The 21,818-nt window shown below is 41.1% G+C and overlaps 1 protein-coding gene across 3 annotated transcripts in view; it reads right to left on the bottom strand.

Annotated features, from left to right (window-relative positions):
* The window catches only part of MYRIP (myosin VIIA and Rab interacting protein), a 221,589-nt gene that overhangs the window by 104,487 nt on the left and 95,284 nt on the right, over positions 1 to 21,818 (bottom strand). For all 3 annotated transcript variants that reach the window (XM_057706817.1, XM_057706819.1, XM_057706818.1), the window contains exon 3: positions 10,223 to 10,444. In XM_057706817.1, the coding sequence (XP_057562800.1) occupies positions 10,223 to 10,444 (222 nt within the window). The remainder of the gene's footprint in view (positions 1 to 10,222; positions 10,445 to 21,818) is intronic.

Here is a 21,818-nt window from a genome sequence, read left to right as displayed (position 1 = left end):
GGCTTACTCCCCCGTGACGGCAACCATAACAACTGTAGGAACAGCTAACGCCTATTGGTACTCACTACGGGCGGCGGCTGGGCTGAGCCCTGGCACGTGCCTCTCACTGAGTCTCGTCCACAGCACTGTGAGGCTGGCACCACGTTACACTCCTCTGACCCAGGAGGGAAGCGAGGCTTGGGATCCTTGCCTATGAGCAGGTGGGGCCAGCATCAGAACCCAAGCCACCTTGGCCGCATCGGCCCCCTGTCACAGCCACACTGGGTCACTTGCCCTGCTACCCTCCCGTGGGCCCTCTCTCCACGGTCGTATCCCTGTGCATGTCCAGCACGAGTCAGCATGTGTCTGTTTTCACCCATGTAGCAGTGCTATGAGGGGAGCTCGTTCATTATGCTTTGTGGCACCTTATGAATTCCCTAACAGCCCCCAGTTTTCATCCTGGACTCAGGGCGTGGGGCTGGCCTCCCTCGTCCCCACCCTAGAGCTCTGAATGCCAACCGGCCTCAGTGTCCACCCTGAGATTCCCTTGCCGCTACACTCTTCCTTCTGGATTGAGGCTCCCAGGGGCCACAGCTGTCCACATCACTTCTCTGAACCTGGCCTTGGGAACATTCACTGGAGGTCCACTGCGGTAGGCACAGGGCTGCCTCATTTATTTCTCCCAGCACTTCCCTAAACCACCAAAAGCTCTATTTGATGGATGGTAGACTTGGGAGCAGACAGCTAGTATGGGGCCAAGCCAGGGTTTCAGCCAGGTGTGTATGACAGCTGGGCTGTATTCTTTCCACACTACCAGAGGTCCTGAATGTAAGTCAGGCGACAGGCCTCTGGATGGCCAGGGGAGCCAGTTCTCACTGCCATCTCCTGGCCCCTGGCCCACAAAGCAGCAGGCCCTGCCTTGGTGACCCTCTGGGTGTGGGCCCTGCAGCTCCTTCTCCCGTCCCAGCCCCTGGTGAGCAGGACCTTGCTGTGGGTTGAGCTGTAGCCCCGTCCTGTGCTGGGGAGGGCCTGCCCAAGGTATGAAATCCCCACTGCCACAAAATAATCATCCCTTGAAAGGCAGCCTCCGTGCAGTGAAAAGCAAGCTATTTAACTCTGCTTTAAGGTGGCAGCTACATTAAGACCAGTTCAGGTCACTAGGGAACATATCCATTCTGCCTGGGCTGCTGTGGACATCCTGGTTTGATTGGACCTTTTTTATTTTTATTTTTAAATTTTCTGACCTCCAGGGTTTCAGTTGAGAAACCTGTTGTCACTCGAATTGATCTTCACTTATAAGAAATATATTGTTTATGTCTGGCTGCTTTCAAAAGTTTTCATTTTTTCTTTAGTTTTTAATAGTTTATTATATATCTTGGTATGGATCTGAATGCATTTGGTTTTCCAAGTTGTGTGCTTATTTTTGAGGGTTTCAAGGACATATTCTGGCATTATTCTCAGAGAATGACCTTTTCTCCTCAAAATCAGCTGGTGAATTTATTTGCTTTTTATTTCCCTCGAGTACCACCCACAAGCCTTAACCAGCAGCTTCTAATTTTCTCCATTCGTGCTTAAAAAAATCCTCTACTGCAATAAAAAGTGTAGCTGGAATACTTGTATGAGTGTGATGAGAAGTGATGTCCTTGTCACAGGAGGTGCCATCCTCTGGCACGCCCGCAGGGTCTCGGCACGGCTTCCCAGCTGTGCCATCAGAGCCGGAGCCACCAGAGCCAGGGGCTGTGGACCGCAGAAAGGAAAAGAAATTAAAGTTCTTATCACCAGAGCCTCCTAGCCGTGGGACAGACACCATGGTGGGCACAAATCATCCTTTCTCTAATCCTTCTGCAACCTTCTAAGCCCAGTGTCATGAATTCCCATTTTTCAAATGAGGAAAATGACGCTCAAAGATGCTCAGCAACCGGCCAGTGGCCACACAGCTGTGAAGTGGCAGAGCCAGTGTCAACGTGCCAACAAATTTGAATTGCCTACCTACAGTAAGCACTAATCTTCAGTGTCACAGTGAATGTTTACATATGTGGACACACATAAGACCACCGCTTAGTCCATGTATAGAACATTCTAATCACTCCAGGAGGCTTGCTTGGTCCCCTTCCATTCAGTAACCCCTTTTACTCCCAAGGGCCATCGCTATTCTGGCTTCTCTCATCACAGATCAGTTTGACCATTTCAGAACGCTACATAAATGGAATCATATAGCACGTGCCATCTGTGTCTGTCTTCTTTGTCTCAGCATCACGTGGAGCTCCATCCATGGTGCTGCATGTGTCAAGAGTTTCTTCTTTTTCATTACTGTAGAGTATTTCATTACATGACGACACCACAATTTTTTTTAAAAGAACGTTTATCGAGATATGGTTAACATACAATAAACTGCATATATTTAGAGTGTACAATTTGGTATCCCAATCTCCCGATCCATTCATGACACCACAATTTTTATATTCATTCTCTGTGGATAGACTTTTGGGTGGTTTCCAGTTTGGGGGTATTACAAATAAAGCTGCTGTGGGTATCTGTGTGCATGTGTTTTCTGGACAGACACACTCTTACAAAGTCAACCGCGATGACCTCTCGCACCAGTTGCATCATGTAGCAGGAAGTTGTAGTTTTGTTCTATTTTGTTTGTTTTCTTTTGCCACAGAAATTATGCTTCTCTTATTTTTAGCCATGGGGGATTTAGGAAGGAAGAGTCTTATTGACTTAAACAGGAAGAGGTCTGAGTAAGTTCTTAAAGTGCTCTCCAAGCAGTTTTTAATCCCTTCTTGGTAAATCCTTATGAGGCAGGAGATAGATGGGCTCCAGGCTAGGCATTTACAACTGGCCTCCTGTTTGCATTTCCTGAGACAGGAGATAGGTGGGCTCCAGCTTAGATATTTACAACCAGCCTCCTGCTTGCACTTCGAGATAGAAATAACAGGAACAGGGTAAGTAGCTGGACTTTGTCTCCTGAGGGTACTTTAAGATAACAGTCAGGGCAGGGACAGAGAGGGGCTAAACCCTGTTTGAGTAAAAAATCAAGAGGTCATGTATTTCCCATCCCTGGGGTAAGGGAGACACCGTACATGTGCAGAAAGGCTCCTTGGGGGTCAAAAAGGAGGGGGTGCCATTCCATAACATGTCATGCTAAGCCCCCCCTCCCCCCAACACCATAGGCTTCTGGACTGGAATCCATCTTGGAAAAAAGTTGTGCACGCATGTTGCGGAGGGTCCTAGGGCAGGTCGGGTGTGGAAAAAGAAAACAGACAACTGGCCAAAGGTAAACAAAGACCAGGAAGCACTGCCCTGTGTAAATGACTTAACCGCCTCTTCACTGCGCTCCTCCTCATTAAGGGGGACGCCCACACCCTTTCTCTCCGGGTGTGCATCTCTGCCTTGCTTCTGTCTTAACTAAACTGTGTCTCCGTGTGCTCTCCCACTTGTTGTGCTGTGTCTCTAATAATAAACTGTGTACCTATTTTTACAGTTTTTGCCTCTTTGAGAAATGCATTTCTCAATAAGGGCAAGAGGCAGGGAAAACTTGCTTCTAGCCTCTAGCCCTTGCTGGTCTGTGGCGAGGATGCCTGGTTTTCATCCAGGCTACCCAGGTTCAACTCTAGGGCAGGGAACTAAGATCTCGCTTCACGCCACTGCTCACTGCTGCCTCTCCCAGATGATGTGGAAGCAAAGTGAGATGGGATCATTTTTACCTCTTCAGTAAACACATACAGGAGGATACACCCTCACACCTCCTCACACTTTGTATCATTTCAAACTCTGTGCTGCTCTACACATTCCTAAATTTCCAACATCATCCACCAACTACCCTACCTGACCTAAATGATACACCTCATGCTTCAGCCACACCAGTACTGCTGCCCTGAAAAAGATACACTTTTTCATGACCCTGCAATTCTACTGTACTCTTCCTCTTTGCCAGATCCCATCCTTCTTTCAAATCCTTGCTTAAATGAAGTCTTCCCTTTTCTCTTTGGCAAGCTGACAGAATTGTAAATTGGTGGGGACGTAAATTTTAAATACATAAACCTAGTACACAGACACACACATACACACACTTTAATTGAGAATATACAACAAATTTTGGTTTCCTGAAGGCAATTTTTAAACATAAAGGATGCAATGTAATGCACAGGAAATTTTTAAACGGTGAGAAGCAAATCACTTCTATTTGATAACATATAATGACCATGGCATAGCCTACCTACTGAATGGTATATTGTTTCCCCCAAAATTAAAGATCTAAGCTAAATTGATTAGAAGCAATGAAAAAATTTTAGAGATTTACAACTGTACCTGAAAGGTATAGCTGACACAAAGATTTCTTAAAGTTATTCAGCTTATTTGGAATTCATTACACTTCCTGAGTTTACAAGGCCATTCCTAGATGCCTCTCAAAAAATCTCATTTTAGAGGTTAAACAAATCACCTGAGGGACACACAGTCCCAGAAAATGCAGATGTCTTTGTGTGGTTTAATTCAAAGGAGGCTCTGGGAGCTACTTGACTGGGGAGTTGGAGGGTCCCTGGAACAATTCTTTAGAAAAAAAAGGAAATACTCTTTTGTTAATTATCTCATAACTTCACTTCTACTGGTGTAAACTATAAGCCTCTTCAGTTCTTTCCTCACCAACGAATTCCTAAATACTCCCCTGACTGGGCTGCCTTTGAATTACAGAGCCCATAATATTCTCTGATGCTTTTATGGTGATTCTGAGAGCAATTCACACCTCAGGCAGGATTCCTAGGAATCCTTTATGACAGTACAGCTCACACAGCCCAGGCTGAAGTAGCCCATTTATATGGTAAATGCATTGGCCCCTCCCATCAGGTGATGCTGAATTAGTTTGCTTTCTTTAGGCCACTTGTTCTGCTCTCAAATGAGAACTCAAGAAATTTAGCAACAGTGGCTTTCGGTCTTGATTTTAAGAGCTGTTTGTGGTCTTATGAAATGAACACAGCATCATCTTCTACATGAGTTCCTGCTAAACTTAATTGCCTTCATGCTGAATACTGCCTTGTCCAAATGAGAGCTTACTTCTATAGGACCTTTCTAAGGATTTACATTTCGTAAGGTTTTTATAAAGTGAAATGGATGTTCTTTACTGGCTATGCCCCTCTTATGTTGGGGGACATTCAAATCCTTCTTTTCAGTTCTTAAATTGATGCTCTGTGGACCTTTTTGAGGGAACTTCAAATTGTTAACCACAAGGCTTATCCTAGGCTTGTGTCTGTATATCTGTGCTTTATACATAAAAAGAGCAAGATTCCCTCTTCCCTCCAAAGACCACACTTTGCCTGGTTGGGGGAATATGGTCCTGTTGAGAATGCATACCCTGGAGTCAAAGATTTGGGTTTGGATCCTGCTCCCACCCTTACCTGGAACAGTAATATGCCTCAGCATCTACAACTCTAACAGGGGCTGCTAACCACCTTGCAGGACCATGAAGTGGAGAGTGTTGGCATCTAATTAACATTCTTTTCAGGACATCTACTCTCTGCTGCCTGCAGCCTAGGTTCAGCCCTCAGAAAGCTAGCCTTGCCTACCTTGCCCGAGCTTTCCAGCCTGCCTCTGCCTCCTGTCCTCCCCTGCTGAACTCCTACCTCGTGAAAGCCCAGCTCAGGCATCCCTTCCTCTGGGACACCTGTCCTGCTGTTGCTCTAACCATTGGCCCCCAAGGACTTCACAGTCTCTAACAGAGCACTCTTGACTCACAGCTACTCAGGCACAGACGTACCTCCAGTTAGTGTGGAAGCTGCCATGCGCCGTACTGGGATCTGTTTGACTCTTTAACCTTGGCCATCAACGTAGCCTGGACACTTGCTGAAGGAGAGAACCAGCGCCTCTGCTTATCAGAGAAATTTCAAAAGGATCAAAATTTCTGCTTAGGATTCCAGGCTTTCACTGCTGTGGCCTGCGTTCAATCCATGGTCGGGGAACTGAGATCCTGCAAGCCGCCAGGCGCAGACAGGGGGCCGGGCGGGGGGACCCAAAAAGATAAAAATTTCAGGCTAGCCCCTTCCCCAGAGTAACTGTCCTGAAACTTATGCCAGGAGGCTTCAGGAAGAAAGGAGAAAAGGAACATTACAGACAAAAGGCATACCAAGAACTCATAACAAAAAATTATACGGCAAACACTGCAAGTGAACATGTGAACAGACAGGTCTCCAGAAAATCAGTGAAGGACAGTAAAGAGTTGATTGCTTTAGTTCAGGCCTCCTGTGTAGGCTAAACTCAGTAAGCATTTATGGGGGAAATAAGTGAAAAATACTTCATTTACCATGAGATGTGTCAGTGTGTATTTCCAGGAACAAGGATGCTCTCTTACATAATCATGTAAAGTGATCAATTTCAGGAAATTTAAAACCCATACAATACTGTTCTATCATTATCCATATTCCAATGGTGTCAGTTGTCCCAGTGTCCTTCATAGCCATGTCCTCTCGCCTCAACGGCTCATCAAGGATTAGGCATGTCACTTAGTTATTGTTTCTTGTTAGTCTTCTTTAATCTAAACATTTCCTCAGTCTCTTTTTCTTTCAATGACATCAACATTTTGAAGACTTCAAGCCAGTTATTTTGTATAATATCACTTGATGTGTCTTTGATGTTTCCTCAAGATGAGATTTATTCTGACATTTGGAAGGGCAGACTGTCTCTCACAGTACACGAACAGAACTTACCACCAACATTCCTCATTTTCTTTTCCTTTAAATTCTTCAGTCTAGTGAAGAGATTTGTCAGTTGTATAGCGACTGAACAGCTCTGGGTAAGATGGGATTTTCCAAGTACGCAGTAATGTTCTTTGACTTGCTCCATCACAGTGTGTAAAGACATCCCAAGAGCTCATTCTTCAAAATAAACTACAAGAAATTGGCACACGGTGCTGCCAACACAAGTAATTCCATTGCCATTCAAGCTCCTTTGCCACATAAATATTCCACAAAGTGTACACCTAGGAAGAATGCTCTCTGTTCCAAAAAGTGAAACACTTCAAAGAAACCATGGCATACTAATTTTCAGTATAAGAATTTACCCATGCTAACACAATATACACATTATTTTAAATGTCTCATTGTATTCTGTCAAGTTGAATATGTCCTAACTTACTTCCTCTGTTCTATTGTTGGACATTTAGATTATTTCTGGTTTTTATATTACAAGTAATCCAGTATATCTCATTTTTGTACTGAGAATTAAAAATATTCCATTGTATAGGTATGGTTTTTGAAAACCATTAGGTATAGGTTTTTAAAAATGAAATTACTGGGTAAAAGGACTTGAACATGCTAATGGCTCTTGATACATGTTGGTAAAAGGTTAAGCCCATTTTGATTTTGCCAGCAATGGATGACAGTGTCTTTTTCAATCTACCCTTGACAACACTGAGGAGAATGTTGGAAAAAACCCCATTAATTTAATGAGGAAAAAAAAGCTACTTGAAACATCAATCTCTATTCCCTTGCTTCTTGTGAGGTTCAACATTTCCCCACGTATTTGTTAACCTGTGAATGTCCTCATCCCATAGTGATAATTTTTGTAATAAACTTATTTTATGTATTCATTTATTTATTTATTGGCTGTGTTGGGTCTTCGTTGCTGCACACGGGCTTTCTCTAGTTGCAGCGAAGCAGGGGCTACTCTTCATTGTGGGGCACGGGCTCCTCACTGCGGTGGCTTCTCTTGCTGTGAAGCACGGGCTCTAGGCACATGGGCTTCAGTAGTTGTGGCACTCAGGCTCAGTAGTTGTGGCTCATGGGCTCTAGAGCACAGGCTCAGTAGTTGTGGCACATGAGCTTAGTTGTTCCATGGCATGTGGGATCTTCAAGGACCAGGGCTCGAACCCATGTCCTCTGCATTGGCAGGTAGATTCTTAACCACTGTGCCACTAGGGAAGTGCCCATAGTGATAATTTTTTAATATCATACCCTCTTTCGGGATATTGCAAACCCACTGGGATATCTCTAAAACACGCTGTGGAGTTTATAGTAAAAGGGCAGCATGCTAATTTATGAATCATGTGGACTGTGTCAACACCAAGCAATAAGTGATCAGGTAGAAGTAAAGGACATTCAGCTCCAAGAGAAAACAAATGAAGGCTTAAGCTGTCTCAGAAAAACTAAAGCCAATGTCACAGGCATAATAAAGAGATATGTTTTGATTTCAGTCCCAAGGATAATTTTTCTGTCATTCCCTGAAAACAATCTCCCACACTGGTCTGTGTTAAAGGCGATAGCACAAAACAACAAAAATCAGAGAGAACAATTTTTATAATGAAGCAAAGAACCAAGAAGCCAATTTGTTTCCAAGGAAAGTAGGAACGCCATTCCTGAATCACTTCGACACCAAATGATAATGGCTGATGTGTACTTCTAGGCTCACTCAGAAAGTTTGGTTTCGTGCAGAAGATTTTAAAATGCAACCACTATATGTCCTTATTTATGATGTTTGACTGAATCTACGTAATAAATGGTTAAGAAGATTAATTTATATATAACAAAAAAATGACAGAATGATTCTGTTGTATCCCATTAGCTATATAACTTCTAAAATAAGTAATCCATTATTTGTTCTATAATAAATTCACTGACTTTGTTAATCTCCCAAAGCTAAAAATTTTAAACTAACACTGACAACAGAAATATGCTTTAATGCAAAACACATGGAGGAAAACTGACAAAGCACTAACCATCTGATCATAATCATAGCAATGACCATTACAAGGGAATTTTCATTCAAAATTCTTAAATTGCTTTTACTATAATAAATAACGAAACAGAACCCTAGGACAGGTAGACTCTTTTCAACTGCGATGAGAAAGAAGAAAGCTGAAGTTCCAGATTACCACCGTTTTTACAGTGACTTGACACTACCTGTGTCCTCCCCAGGGAAGCCCACATTCTAATCTGAGTCACTCTTGTGGAACCACACCATAGACAGTCCTGCGTGCTTGACACAGTCATTTACTTCTGACACAACAGGTTAATATTATCACGTGAATGTCTACCCTCAATTCCTAGTGCCTTACTTTTCTGTGAGCAAGAATTTTTATTATTACAATTATTCACAGCTTCATAATCTCTCAAAAAACATATGCATATGGTAGCTACTGGATAAACAGCTAGAAATTAAACCAATGCATCAAAAATGAAATTAATTTACAGAGGAAAGGAAAAGTATGTCATGGGCAGTGGGGAGTGAAACATGAGTCTAAAAAGTGGTCACCTCTGCAACTTCACAGAGGTGCTATCCACTATTTCATTGGGATTTCACACAATACACACACAGGTATTCTTCACGTAATTTGATATATACAGTGTTTTAAAACTCAATTGCTTGACTATAAATATGCTGAAAGAATCTCCCAAAGAGTAATACCCTAAAGTAAATCACTTCTAAACCAAGGTGAATTTCAGACTGCACGAAGGGCAGAGAAGCTGCTGGTCAAAGTAGATGGCAGCACAGAGTGATCCCAAACGCCATCCCCTAGCGTGACACTGGCTTTTCTCAGGTATTTAAAGTCTAAACCATCTGTTGTAAGTTAATTTTTTGTTTGTTTGTTTCAAGAAACTGGGCCGGTTTTAAAAGCTGTTATTTACCTGAAATTTTCCACACTTGATTCAAGTCAAAATATTCCTTAAATGTTTCCCATGATGAATTTGGCAGTGTGTCCTGTACAATGCTGAGGGCTTACGCAGCTTGTTACTACACAAATAAACTCGTCTGAGGCATCCTTCAAAACGTAAAAGACTGTCAGCCCACTGGCCATACATCTGAGGTACTTCAAGCTGGACATACTTCTCTATCAAACTGAGCCTTAGAGAAATTTCAAGAAGCAGAACCTGCCACGTGGATCGTGGACTTCTTTCCCGGACAGGTTCCTATGATGGACTTGAATAATATGGAAACACAGGAAATGAGCTCAACTTTTCCATCTTCTTTGGCTTCACACGATAATAATCCCAAGACTCCTGGAGATATCCCCACAAGACATCATACAAGATTGAACCAGCACAACTCCCAACTTAACCTCAGCATCCTCTTTCTGCCGACTCTAATTAAACAAGTTTGGGTGTGTTCTATCTGCATTAGACACAAGACTCCTTAGTAACCCCCCCCCCCCCTTAAATAATAATGCCGATCAATCAGTGACTGTTGGTTCCACCCGACTGAAGTAAGACGGTGCCATCAGTGAGCGGAGACCCTAAGGGTGCCCTCAGCCACTCACCTCGCCTGCTGGCAGACGCAGCAGATCCACACCTTCTCGTGCTTCTGGTAGGAGCAGCAGCTCTTGCAGACGTTGAACTTACAGTCCCCACACCGGCGCTTGGTGTTGACGAGGAAGGTGAAGGGCGAGCAGCAGCGCATGCAGCAGTGCTCCACGAACTTCTGGTGCTTGGAGAGGATGCTGCACTTGCTGCCTTCCTCATCCAGCTTCTGCTTCATCTCGCTGGGGAGCCAGGTGGGCGAAAGGGTGAGGAGAAGAGAAACAGCACATCAGGTCAGGGAGCTCCCTCCCTAAAGCACCGCACACCCCGGCCCTCCCGTTCGCCAAGCTACCATGTGGGATCTTCCTGTAAAACACAGAAAGATCAATGGCTTGACATAATATCCAGAGGAACGCTAATGGTGGATTGATTTTGTATTCTTCTATATGTCATATTTTCTATAAGAAAGCACAAAACCTTATTACTTGTATTTCAGACACTAGATTGAAACACATGATTAAAAAACTAAGCACATTACAAAAATCTTTAACTTAATTAACGCCTTTTTAAAGGAGCAAGAGATCGTTTATGTTAAAACATTAATCCTCACAACAGCCCTGCTGGGAATATGACAAATGCAATCCTGGCCCTTAATATCCCTGGAAACTGAAGCACCAGGGATTTTAAAAGCTTTCAAATCAATGTAAGTCAATAAAGATGCTCTGTGTGATGGGCTAATCCTAAATACTGGTGACTCAGAGTTGGATAAAAGTTAACCCCCTTCTTCCAAAGAGCTCGTGGCTGTTCTGGGCACACAACTGGTTGCAGTAATGTGAAACACCACATTGCATGCACTTTCTCTACACTCTGAGAAGGAAAGGAAAAACCCTAAGAGCCAAGGATCTACCCCAAACACACTAAGTTACCCAGGATAACACTGACCAGAAGTAACCAAGTTATTCTGCCTTGGCAAGTTTGAGTTGTTTTTTCCTTTTCAAAGATGGACACCCACAAAGAATGACAGAAAATAATTATTTTTTCCTGTATCCATTTTGTGATTGTATAATTCATCCCAGATGAATCTGTGATGTATGTGGCAAATATTTTCTTTCATTTTGCACTTGTCTTTTCAACTTTGTTTATGGTGTCTTCCATCATTTAGAAGTGTTTAGTTTTTCTGTAGTTAAATCTGTCAGTCTTTTCTTCTAGGGCTTCTGAGTTTACAGCTTGCTTATTACTCCTCCCACTCTCTACCAACCACTAATCTACTTTCCATTACTACAAATTTGCCTATTCTGGACATTTATTATAAGTGGAATCATACCATATGTGTTCAAGGTTCACCCATGTGATAGCGTGCATCAGAATTTCATTCCTTTTTACTGCCAAGTAATATTCCATTTACAGATATACCATATTTTATTTATCTATTCATTGACTGATAGACATCTAGGTTCTTTCTACTTTTTGGCTATTTTGAATCATGCTGTTATCGACATTCAGGTACAAGTTTCTGTGTGGATGTATCTTTTCAGTCCCTGGAGTGGAATTACTGGGAGAGATGGTAATGCTAAATGTTTAAACTTTTAAGAAACTACCAGACTGTTTTCCAAATTGCTGCTGCATCTTCACCCCACCAGCAACATATGAGGGTTCTGATTTTTCTGCATCCTCACCAGCACTTGTTATGGTCTGCCTTTTTTATTATAGCCATCCTAGGGGGGTTCAGGTGGTATCTAACTGTGCTTTTGATTTGCATTTCCCTAATGATGAATAATGTTAAGCATCTTTTCATGTACTTACTAGCCATTTGTGCATATTCCTTGCAGAAAAGTCTATACAAATCTTTTATGCATTTTAAAATTAGAATATTTCTCTTTTGCTTGTTGTGTTATAAGAGTTCTTTATATATTCTGGATATAAGTCCCTTATCAGATATATGATTTGCAAATATTTTCTCTTTATTATATTAGGCCTTATATTTTATTAGTATTTTTAGGTGTCTTTAGTATAAAGAAGGGCTGCACTAGCTCATCCCAGCCTACTACTAGAACTGGAAATCTACATATGGTTTTATAATCTAATTTTTCACTTAACAACACATCATAAACATCTTTCCATGAAAATTCAAAGAGTATTTGCAGCTTTAGCTTTCAGGTGCCCTGAGCTGGCTTACACAGCTGCCAATATATGCAGAGGGCTTACTGCTCTGTGCTGCGGTGCCCAATACTAATTTGTTGATTGAGCATCAGAAGGGGAGATTACATCAGGCCAGCTGATAATTCTACAGGATAAAATACTGTACAGGTATACCTGGCTGAACAAAATATTTACAGGGAAACAGGACAGAAGTTTTCTTCCTTAAGGCATGAAGATATTGCTATCCAGTCCCTCAAATTTAGGACAGAAGATGAGCTAAGTTATCAACAGCTCTGACCTCTGTAAACAATGTAAGAATGGCCTTGGCAACTGACCTTCTTCTATTGATATTTTAAAGACACTAAATTAAATAGGATAAAACACCCAAGAAGGAAAGTCTTTGGGATCAAAAAAAGCTCTGTGAACTCAACACACAAGATCACTTGAGTTTTATGAGTTTTGTTTCCTGATACACAGGACTGCAAACACCGGTGGCATTTAAAAACTCCCCGAGAGTCTAATAACAAAACTGTGCCAACTCTTCCAACGTTTGTTCCAAGCAAATGGCGTGTTTTGAATCACGAGGCTCAGTGGAGGAAAAGAATGCCCTTCTGGACCATCTCTTACTTCTCAGATTCTGCTGCCCTAGAGTACCTCATGGAAGGGGTCACTGAAAAGAATTTTATAGGATAACCTATAGTGGCTGACTGCAGAATCAACCAAGAATCATGGAAGACCAGGTACCTGCACTGAATGTCCTGGGAAGGACCAGGCCCCAAAATGGTCAGCCACGCGGGAAAGAGTGATGGATTTAGAGTCAGTGGCTGAAGTGCACAGCTGAGCTCAGTCACTTCCCAAAGATCCCTCCAACCTTTCTAAGCCTCTACTTTCTGAGTGGCAAAAGTAATTCCTACTTCACAGAGTTGCCAGAGATTTTAAATGAGCAAAGCAACAATAAGTAAACAGTATTTTTCATTTGGATTAGCAAGAAATCCAGTGGTCTCAGTACCCATAACATTTGATCACACTTGTTTCTATGTCAAGAAGGTTTTGTGGAATGAGGGTTCAAGATGGCAGAGTAGAAGGACGTGCACTCATTCCCTCTTGCAAGAGCACCAGGATCACAAGTAACTGCTGAACAATCATTGACAGGAAGACACTGGAACTCACCAAAAAAGATACCCCACATCCAAAGACAAAGGAGAGGCCACAAAGAGATGGTAGGAGGGTGCAATCACAATAAAATCAAATCCCATAACCACTGGGTAGGCAACTCACAAACTGGAGAACAAATATACCACAGAAGTCCACTCACTGGAGTAAAGATTCTGAGCCCCATGGCAGGCTTCCCAACCTGGGGGTCTGGCAATGGGAGGAGGAATCCCCAGAGAATCAGACTTTGAAGGCCAGCAGGATTTGATTGCAGTACTTCCACAGGACTGGGGGAAACAGAGACTCCACTCTTGGAGGGCACGCACAAAGCAGTGTGCACATGTGCACATCAGGACCCAGGGGGAAGGAGCAGTGACCCCATACGAGACTGAACCAGACCTATCTGCTAGTGTTGGAGGGTATCCTGCAGAGGCAGGGGGTGGCTGTGGCTCACCATGGGGACAAGGACACTGGCAGCAGAAGTTCTGGGAAGTACTCATTGGCATGAGCTCTCCCAGAGTCCTGCCATTAGTCCCACCAAAGAGCCTGTAGCCTCCAGTGCTGGGTCACCTCAGGCCAAACAACCAACAGGGAGGGAACTCAGCTGCACCCATTGGCAGACAAATGAATTAAAGTTTTACTGAGCTCTGCTCACCAGAACAACACCCAGTTCTACCCACCACCAATCCTTCCCATCAGGAAGGGTGCACAAGCCTCTTAGATAGCCTCATCCACCAGAGGGGAGTCAGCAGTAGCAAGAACTATAATCCTGCAGCCTGCAGAACAAAAACCACAATCACAGAAAGACAAAATGAAAAGGCAGAGGACTTTGTACCAGATGAAGGTACAAAGTAAAACCCCAGAAAAACAACTAAATGAGGTGGAGATAGGCAACCTTTCAGAAAAAGAATTCAAAATAATGATAGTGAAGATGATCCGGGACCTTGGAAAAAGAATGGATGCAAAGATCGAAAAGATGCAAGAAATGTTTGACAAAGATCTAGAAGAATTAAAGAACAAACAAACAGAGATAAGCAATACAATAACTGAAATGAAAAATACACTAGAAGGAACCAACAGCAGAATAACTGAGGCAGAAGAATGGATAAGTGACCTGGAAGACAGAATGGTGGAAATCACTGCTGCAGAACAGAATAAAGAAAAAGGAATGAAGAGAAATGAGGACAGTTTAAGAGACCTCTGGGACAACATTAAATGCACCAACATTCGCATTATAGGGGTCCTAGAAGGAGAAGAGAGAGAGAAAGGACCCAAGAAAATATTTGAAGAGATTATAGTCAAAAACTTCCCTGACATGGGAAAGGAAATAGCCACGTAAGTCCAGGAAGCACAGAGTCCTAGGCAGGATAAACCCAAGGAGAAACACTCGAAGACACACAGTAATCAAATCGACAAAAATTAAAGACAAAGAAAAATTATTAAAAGCAACAAGGGAAAAATGACAACATACAAGGCAACTCCCATAAGGTTAATAGCTGATCTTTCGGCAGAAACTCTAAAAGCCAGAAGGGAGTGGCACACTATATTTAAAGTGAGAAAAAGGGAAGAGCGTACAACCAAGAACACTCTACCCAACAAGGATCTCATTCAGATTCAACAGAGAAATCAAAAGCTTTACAGACAAGCAAAAGCTAAGAGAATTCAGCACCACCAAATCAGCCCTACAAGAAATGCTAAAGGATCTTCTCTAAGAGGGAAACACAAGAGAAGAAAAGGACCTACAAAAAAAAAAAAGAAAACCCAAAACAATTAAGGAAATGGTAATAGCAATGTACATATCTGTAATTACCTTAAATGTGAATGGAGTAAATGCTCCAACCAAAAGACACAGACTGGATGAATGGATACAAAAACAGGACCCGTATATATGCTGTCTACAAGAAACCCACTTCAGACCTAGGGACACATACAGACTGAAAGTGAGGGGATGGAAAAAGATATTCCATGCAAGTGGAAATCAAAAGAAAGTTGGAGTAACAATACCCATATCAGATAAAATAGACTTTAAAAAAAAGAATGTTGCAAGGGACAAGGAAGGACACTACATAATGATCAAGGGATCAATCCAAGAAGAAGATATAATAATTGTAAATATATATGCACCCAACATAGGAACACCTCAATACATAAGGCAAATGCTAATAATTATAAAAGAAGAAATCAACAGTAACACAATAATAGTGGGGGATTTTAACAACTCACTTACACCAATGGACAGATCATCCAGACAGAAAATTAATAAGGAAACACAAGCTTTAAATGACACAATAGACCAGCTAGATTTAATTGATATTTATAGGACATTCCATCCAAAAACAGCAGACTACACTTTCTTCTCAAGTGCACATGGAACTTTCTCCAGGATAGATCACATCTTGGGTCACAAATAAAGCCTTGGCAAGTTTAGGAAAACTGAAATCATATCAAGCATCTTTTCCAACCACAATGCTACAAAATTAGAAATAAAGTACAGGAAAAAAACCATAAAAAACACAAATGCATGGAAGCTAAAATATATGCTTCTAAATAACCAAGAGATCACTGAAGAAATCAAAGAGGAAATCAAAAAATACCTAGAGACAACTGATGACAAAAACATGATGATCCAAAACCAATGGGATGCAGCAAAGGCAGTTCTAAGAGGGAAGTTTATAGAAATACAATCCTACCTCAAGAAACAAGAAAAATCCCAAATAAATAATCTAAACTTACACCTATAGGAACTATGGAAATAAGAACAAACAAAACCCAAAGTTAGTAGAAGGAAGAAAATCATAAAGATCAGAGCACAAATAAATGAAATAGAAACAAAGAAAACAGTAGCAAAGATCAATGAAACTAAAAGCTGGTTCTTTAAGAAGATAAATAAAATTGATAAACCTTTAGCCAGACTCATCAGAAAAAGAGGGAGAGGACTCAAATCAATAAAATTAGAAATGAAAAAGAAGTTACAATGGACACTGCAGAAATACGAGGCATCATAAGAGACTACTACAAGCAACTATATGCCGATAAAAGGGACAACCTGGAAGAAATGGACAAATTCTTAGAAAGGTATGACCTTCCAAGACTGAACCATGAAAAAATAGAAAATATGAACAGACCAATCACAAGTAATGAAATTGAAACTGTAATTAAAAATCTTCTAAAAAACAAAAGTCCAGGATCAGATGGCTTCAGAGGTGAATTCTATCAAACATTTAGAGAAGAGCTAACACCCATTCTTCTCAAGCTCTTCCAAAAAACTGCAGAGGAAGGAACACTCCCAAACTCATTCTATGAGGCCACCATCACCCTGATACCAAAACCAGACAAAGATACTACAAAAAAAGAAAATTACAGACCAATATCACTGATGAATATAGATGCAAAGATCCTCAACAACACATTATAAAGATCATACACCATGATCAAGTGGGGTTTATCCCACAGATGCAAGGATTCTTCAATATATGCAAATCAATCAATGTGATACACCATATTAACAAATTGAAGGATAAAAACCCTATGATCATCTCAATAGATGCAGGAAAAGCTTTTGACAAAAGTCAACACCCATTTATGATATAAACTCTCCAGAAGGTGGGCATAGAGGGAACCTACCTCAACATAATAAAGGCCATATACGACAAACCCACAGCAAACATCATTCTCAATGGTGAAATACTGAAAGCATTCCCTCTAAGATCAGGAACAAGACAAGGATGTCCACTCTCGCCACTACTATTCAATATAGTTTTGGAAGTCCTCGCAACAGCAATCAGAGAAGAAAATAAATATAAAGAATCCAAATTGGAAAAGAAGTAGTAAAACTGTCACTGTTTGCAGATGACATGATACTATACATAGAAAATCCTAAAGCTGCCACCAGAAAACTACTTGAGCTAATCAATGAATTTGGTAACGTTGCAGGATACAAAATTAACACACAGAAATCTCTTTCTTTCCTATACACTAACAACAAAAGATCAGAAAGAGAAATTAAGGAAACAATCCCACTCACCATTGCAACAAAAACAATAACATACCTAGGAATAAACCTACCTAAGGAGGTAAAATACCTGTATTCAGAAAACTATACGACACTGATGAAAGAAATCAAAGATGACAAACAGATGGAGAGATATACCATGTTCTTGGATTGGAAGAATCAACATTGTGAAAATGGCTATACTACCCAAAGAAGTCTACAGATTCAATGCAATCTCTATCAAATTACCAATGACATGTTTTACAGAACTAGAACGAAAAATCCTAAAATTTTTATGGAGACACAAAAGACCCTGAATAGCCAAAGCAATCTTGAGAAAAAAAAAAAACCAAACAAACAAAAACAAAAACCAAAAAAAAACAGAGCTGGAGGAATCAGACTCCCTGACTTCAGATTATACTACAAAGCTACAGTAATCAAGAGAATATGGTACGGCACAAAAACAGAAATGTAGATCATTGGAACAGGACAGAATGCCCAGAGATAAACCCATGCACCTAAGGTCAACTAATCTATGACAAAGGAGGCAAGGATATACAATGGAGAAAAGACAGTCTCTTCAATAAGTGGTGCTGGGGAAAATGGACAGCTACATGTAAAAGAATGAAATTAGAACACTCTCTGATACCATACACAAAAATAAACTCAAAATGGTTAAAGACCTAAATGTAAGGCCAGGCACTATAAAACTCTTAGAGGAAAACAAAGGAAGAACACTCTTTGATGTAAATCACAGCAAGATCTTTTTTTTTAATTCTTAACTGCAGAAGGTAGTAGTTTTATATTTAAAAAAAAAACTAAAAATTCTTCAGGGTGAATGAATAATAAAGAGTAGTTCTATTTCTAATTTTTTGAGGAATCTCCATAGTGTTTTCCATAGTGGCTGCACCAACTGACATTCCTACCACAAGTGTTCCCTTTTCTCTACAACCTCACCAACACTTGTTTTCTCTTGTTTTGTTTGTTTGTTTGTTTTTTATAACAGCCATTGTAACAGGTGTGAGGTGATATCTCATTATGGTTTTGATTTGCATTTTGCTGATGATCAGTGATACTGAGCACCTTTTCATTTATGTGTTGGTCATTGGTTTGTCTCCCTTGGAAAAATGTCTGTTCATGTTGTTTGACTTTTAAAATCAGATTATTGGTTTAAAAAATTTTTTTTTGATTTTTTTCTTTTGCTGTTGAGTTATATGAGTTCCTTATATATTTTAGGTATTGCCCCCTTATCAGATATATAGTTTGCAAATATTTTCTCCCATTGTGTAGGTTTTCTCCTTCTGTTGATTTTTTTTTTTTTTTTTTGCTAGCAGAGGCCTTTTAGTTTGATGTTATCCCACTTGTTTATTTTTGCTTTTGTTGCCTGTGCTTTTGTTGTTATATCAAAAAATCACTGAAAAGACTGATGTCAAAGAGCTTTTCCCCTGTTTTCCTCTAAGATTTTATGGTTTCCAGTCTTGTTTGTCTTTAATCCACCTGAAGTTAATTTTTGTGATTGGTGTAAGACAGGGATCCAGTTTCATTCCGTTGCATGTAAAATTACCATATGAAGCAAGACCTTTTTTGACCCACCTCCTAGAGTAATGGAAATAAAAACAAACAAATGGGACCTAATGAAACTTAAAAGCTTTTGCCCATCAAAGGAAACTATAAACAAGATGAAAAGACAACCCTCAGAATGGGAGAAAATATTTTCAAACGAGTCAATGGACAAAGGATTAATCTCCAAACTATAAAAACAGTTCATCCAGCTCAAAATAAAAAAAAAAAAACAACCCAATCCAAAAATAGGCAGAAAACCTAAATAGGCATTTCTCCAAAGAAGATATACAGATGGCCAAAAAACACATGAAAAGCCGCTCAACACCACTAATTATTAGAGAAATGCAAATCAAAACTTCAGTGAGGTATCACCTCACACCAGCTGGAATGGGCATCATCAGAAAATCTACAAACAATAAATGCTGGAGAGGGTATGGAGAAAAGGGAACCCTCTTGCACTATTGGTGGGAATGTAAATTGATACAGCCTTTATGAGAACAGCATGGAGGTTCCTTAAAAAACTAAAAATAGAATTACCATATGACCCAGCAATCCCACTACTGGGCATATACCCAGAGAAAACCATAATTCAAAAAGACACATGCACCCCAATATTCACTGCAGCACTATTTACAACAGCCAGGTCATAGAAGCAACCTAAATGTCCATTGTCAGACAAATGGATAAAGATGTGGTGCATATATACAATGGAATATTAGCCATAAAAAGGAATGAAATTGGGACATTTGTAGAGACATGGATGGACCTAGAGACTGTCATACAGAGTGAAGTAAGTCAGAAAGAGAAAAACAAATATTGTATATTAATGCATATATGTGGAATCTAGAAAAATAGTACAGATCAACTTGTTTGCAAGGTGGAAATAGAGACACAGATGTAGAGAACAAACATATGGACACAAAGGGGAAAAGCTGGGGGGAGGGGGGTTGGGGGTGGGATGAATTGGGAGATTGGGATTGCCATATATACACTAATATGTATAAAATAGATGATTAATAAGAGAAAATATCAAATGTACAATTTAAATACATGCAGCTTATTATATGTCAAGTATATCTCAATAAAACTCTCTTTTGAAGGAAAAAACATTAATAAAATAAAGGTTTTGTGATAGTATCTGGGCAAGAAGGCTCAATATGTATTTGCTGCTTGTGCACTGAATGACAGTGGGTGTGAAGTGGTAGCTCAGTGTGGTTTTGACTTGCCTTTCCAAATGACTAATAATGTTGAACATAGCTAGTCTTGTCTTTAGCAATGTCATCTACCATCTGGTTTAGCCTCTTCCTGATAACATCACTCTGCAACAGACATATGAAAAGCTTATCAACATTTCATGGTATCTGGGTCCCCTACCATGCCAATTCTGATTCTCACCACGTGTTGAGAATGCATGCAGGCTCAGTGGGGCTAGAGTGTCATAAGCTGGCTGTGTCTGCCATGGGCGTAGCAGGGAGAATGGATGGTATAAATGTCACTTGTTTGCCATCAAAGAGACAGTAATTCGAGCCCATAGCTACGAGCCACCACTCCATGGTCACAGGCACTATTGTCTAGATTGCCAATTATTCACTCAATTCACACTCACTGAGTACCTACAATCCAGGCACTAGGGATGAAAAGAAAACAGGCCATAGTCCCTCCTCTTTGTGAATCATGTATTAAAGTGGAAATTCAACTGATTACAAACTCAATAAAATATAAAACGATTATAAATTATAAAGCATTCTATTACAGAATAAGCAGGGCACTTAGACTGAGAATGACATGGCTACCTACCCTAGACTGGATGGTGACAGAAGTCTTCTCTGGGGAGGTGACATTTAAATTGGGACTACAGGTTGAGAAAGGGCTAGCCCAACAGAAAAAAATAGCATAACAGGCAGAGAAAACAGGAGAGGAAAAGAGCTTAATGTTGGGGAAAGGGGAGGGAAGACAAGACAGGCCCTGGAAAGGAGTTTGGATTTTATCTTACATTGCAATGGGAAGTTATTGAGGCTGGGGAGCAGGAACAGAGCAGGATCCAATTTCCACTGTAATAGCACCTGCTGTCACATTAAGGCTGACTTCTAGGGGGTCATGTGTGGAAGCCTGGAGAGCAGTGCAGTCATCTAGGTAGATGGCTGGACCAGGGTAGGAGCAGAGGAGATGGAGAGGAGTGGACAGATGCATGGCACACCTGCTGAAGGATCTGACACCGGGGCGGAGGGAAAGAATGGACAAAGAACCATTCTCAGGTTTCCGGCTTTTTTGGGGAGTGAAGCCGTTTATGGAGCGAGGGAAGACTACGATGGTAGAAGCATGTTTTAGTGAAATCTGTGAGGCATCTGAAGGGATCTGCCATGTGGACAACGGACAGGTGTTTGTGCATCTCAGAGGAGGGATCTGGGCCAACTGTGTAAAGTTTGGGAATTATCTTCAGACCCATCTCCATAAATATGGGAATGGATAAAGGGAGAGAGGGCAGCAAGAGGAAAACAAGAGGGCATAGAAACAAGTCAGGGAAACCCCAAATGTTTAAACTCAGGCTGAAAAGTTGAAGAGGTGAAGCCAGACAAAGAGACTGAGAAAGACCCCAGAGGAAGATGTTTCAAAGAGAGAATGGCTGACTGTGTCTGCCGTGAGGGCAGAGACGTGTCCACTGGGTTTGGCAACATGGAGATCGCGGGTGGCCCCGACAAAAGCAATTTCATTGTGGGGGTGGGGAGCAGGGCAGGAGCCACTGCCATGGACTGCAGAGTGAGCAGGAGGTG

The sequence above is a fragment of the Hippopotamus amphibius genome, chromosome 13 (assembly GCF_030028045.1).
Source record: "Hippopotamus amphibius kiboko isolate mHipAmp2 chromosome 13, mHipAmp2.hap2, whole genome shotgun sequence".
In the NCBI taxonomy this organism is placed as follows: domain Eukaryota; kingdom Metazoa; phylum Chordata; class Mammalia; order Artiodactyla; family Hippopotamidae; genus Hippopotamus; species Hippopotamus amphibius.
This window is presented reverse-complemented; position numbering and strand designations above follow the sequence as displayed.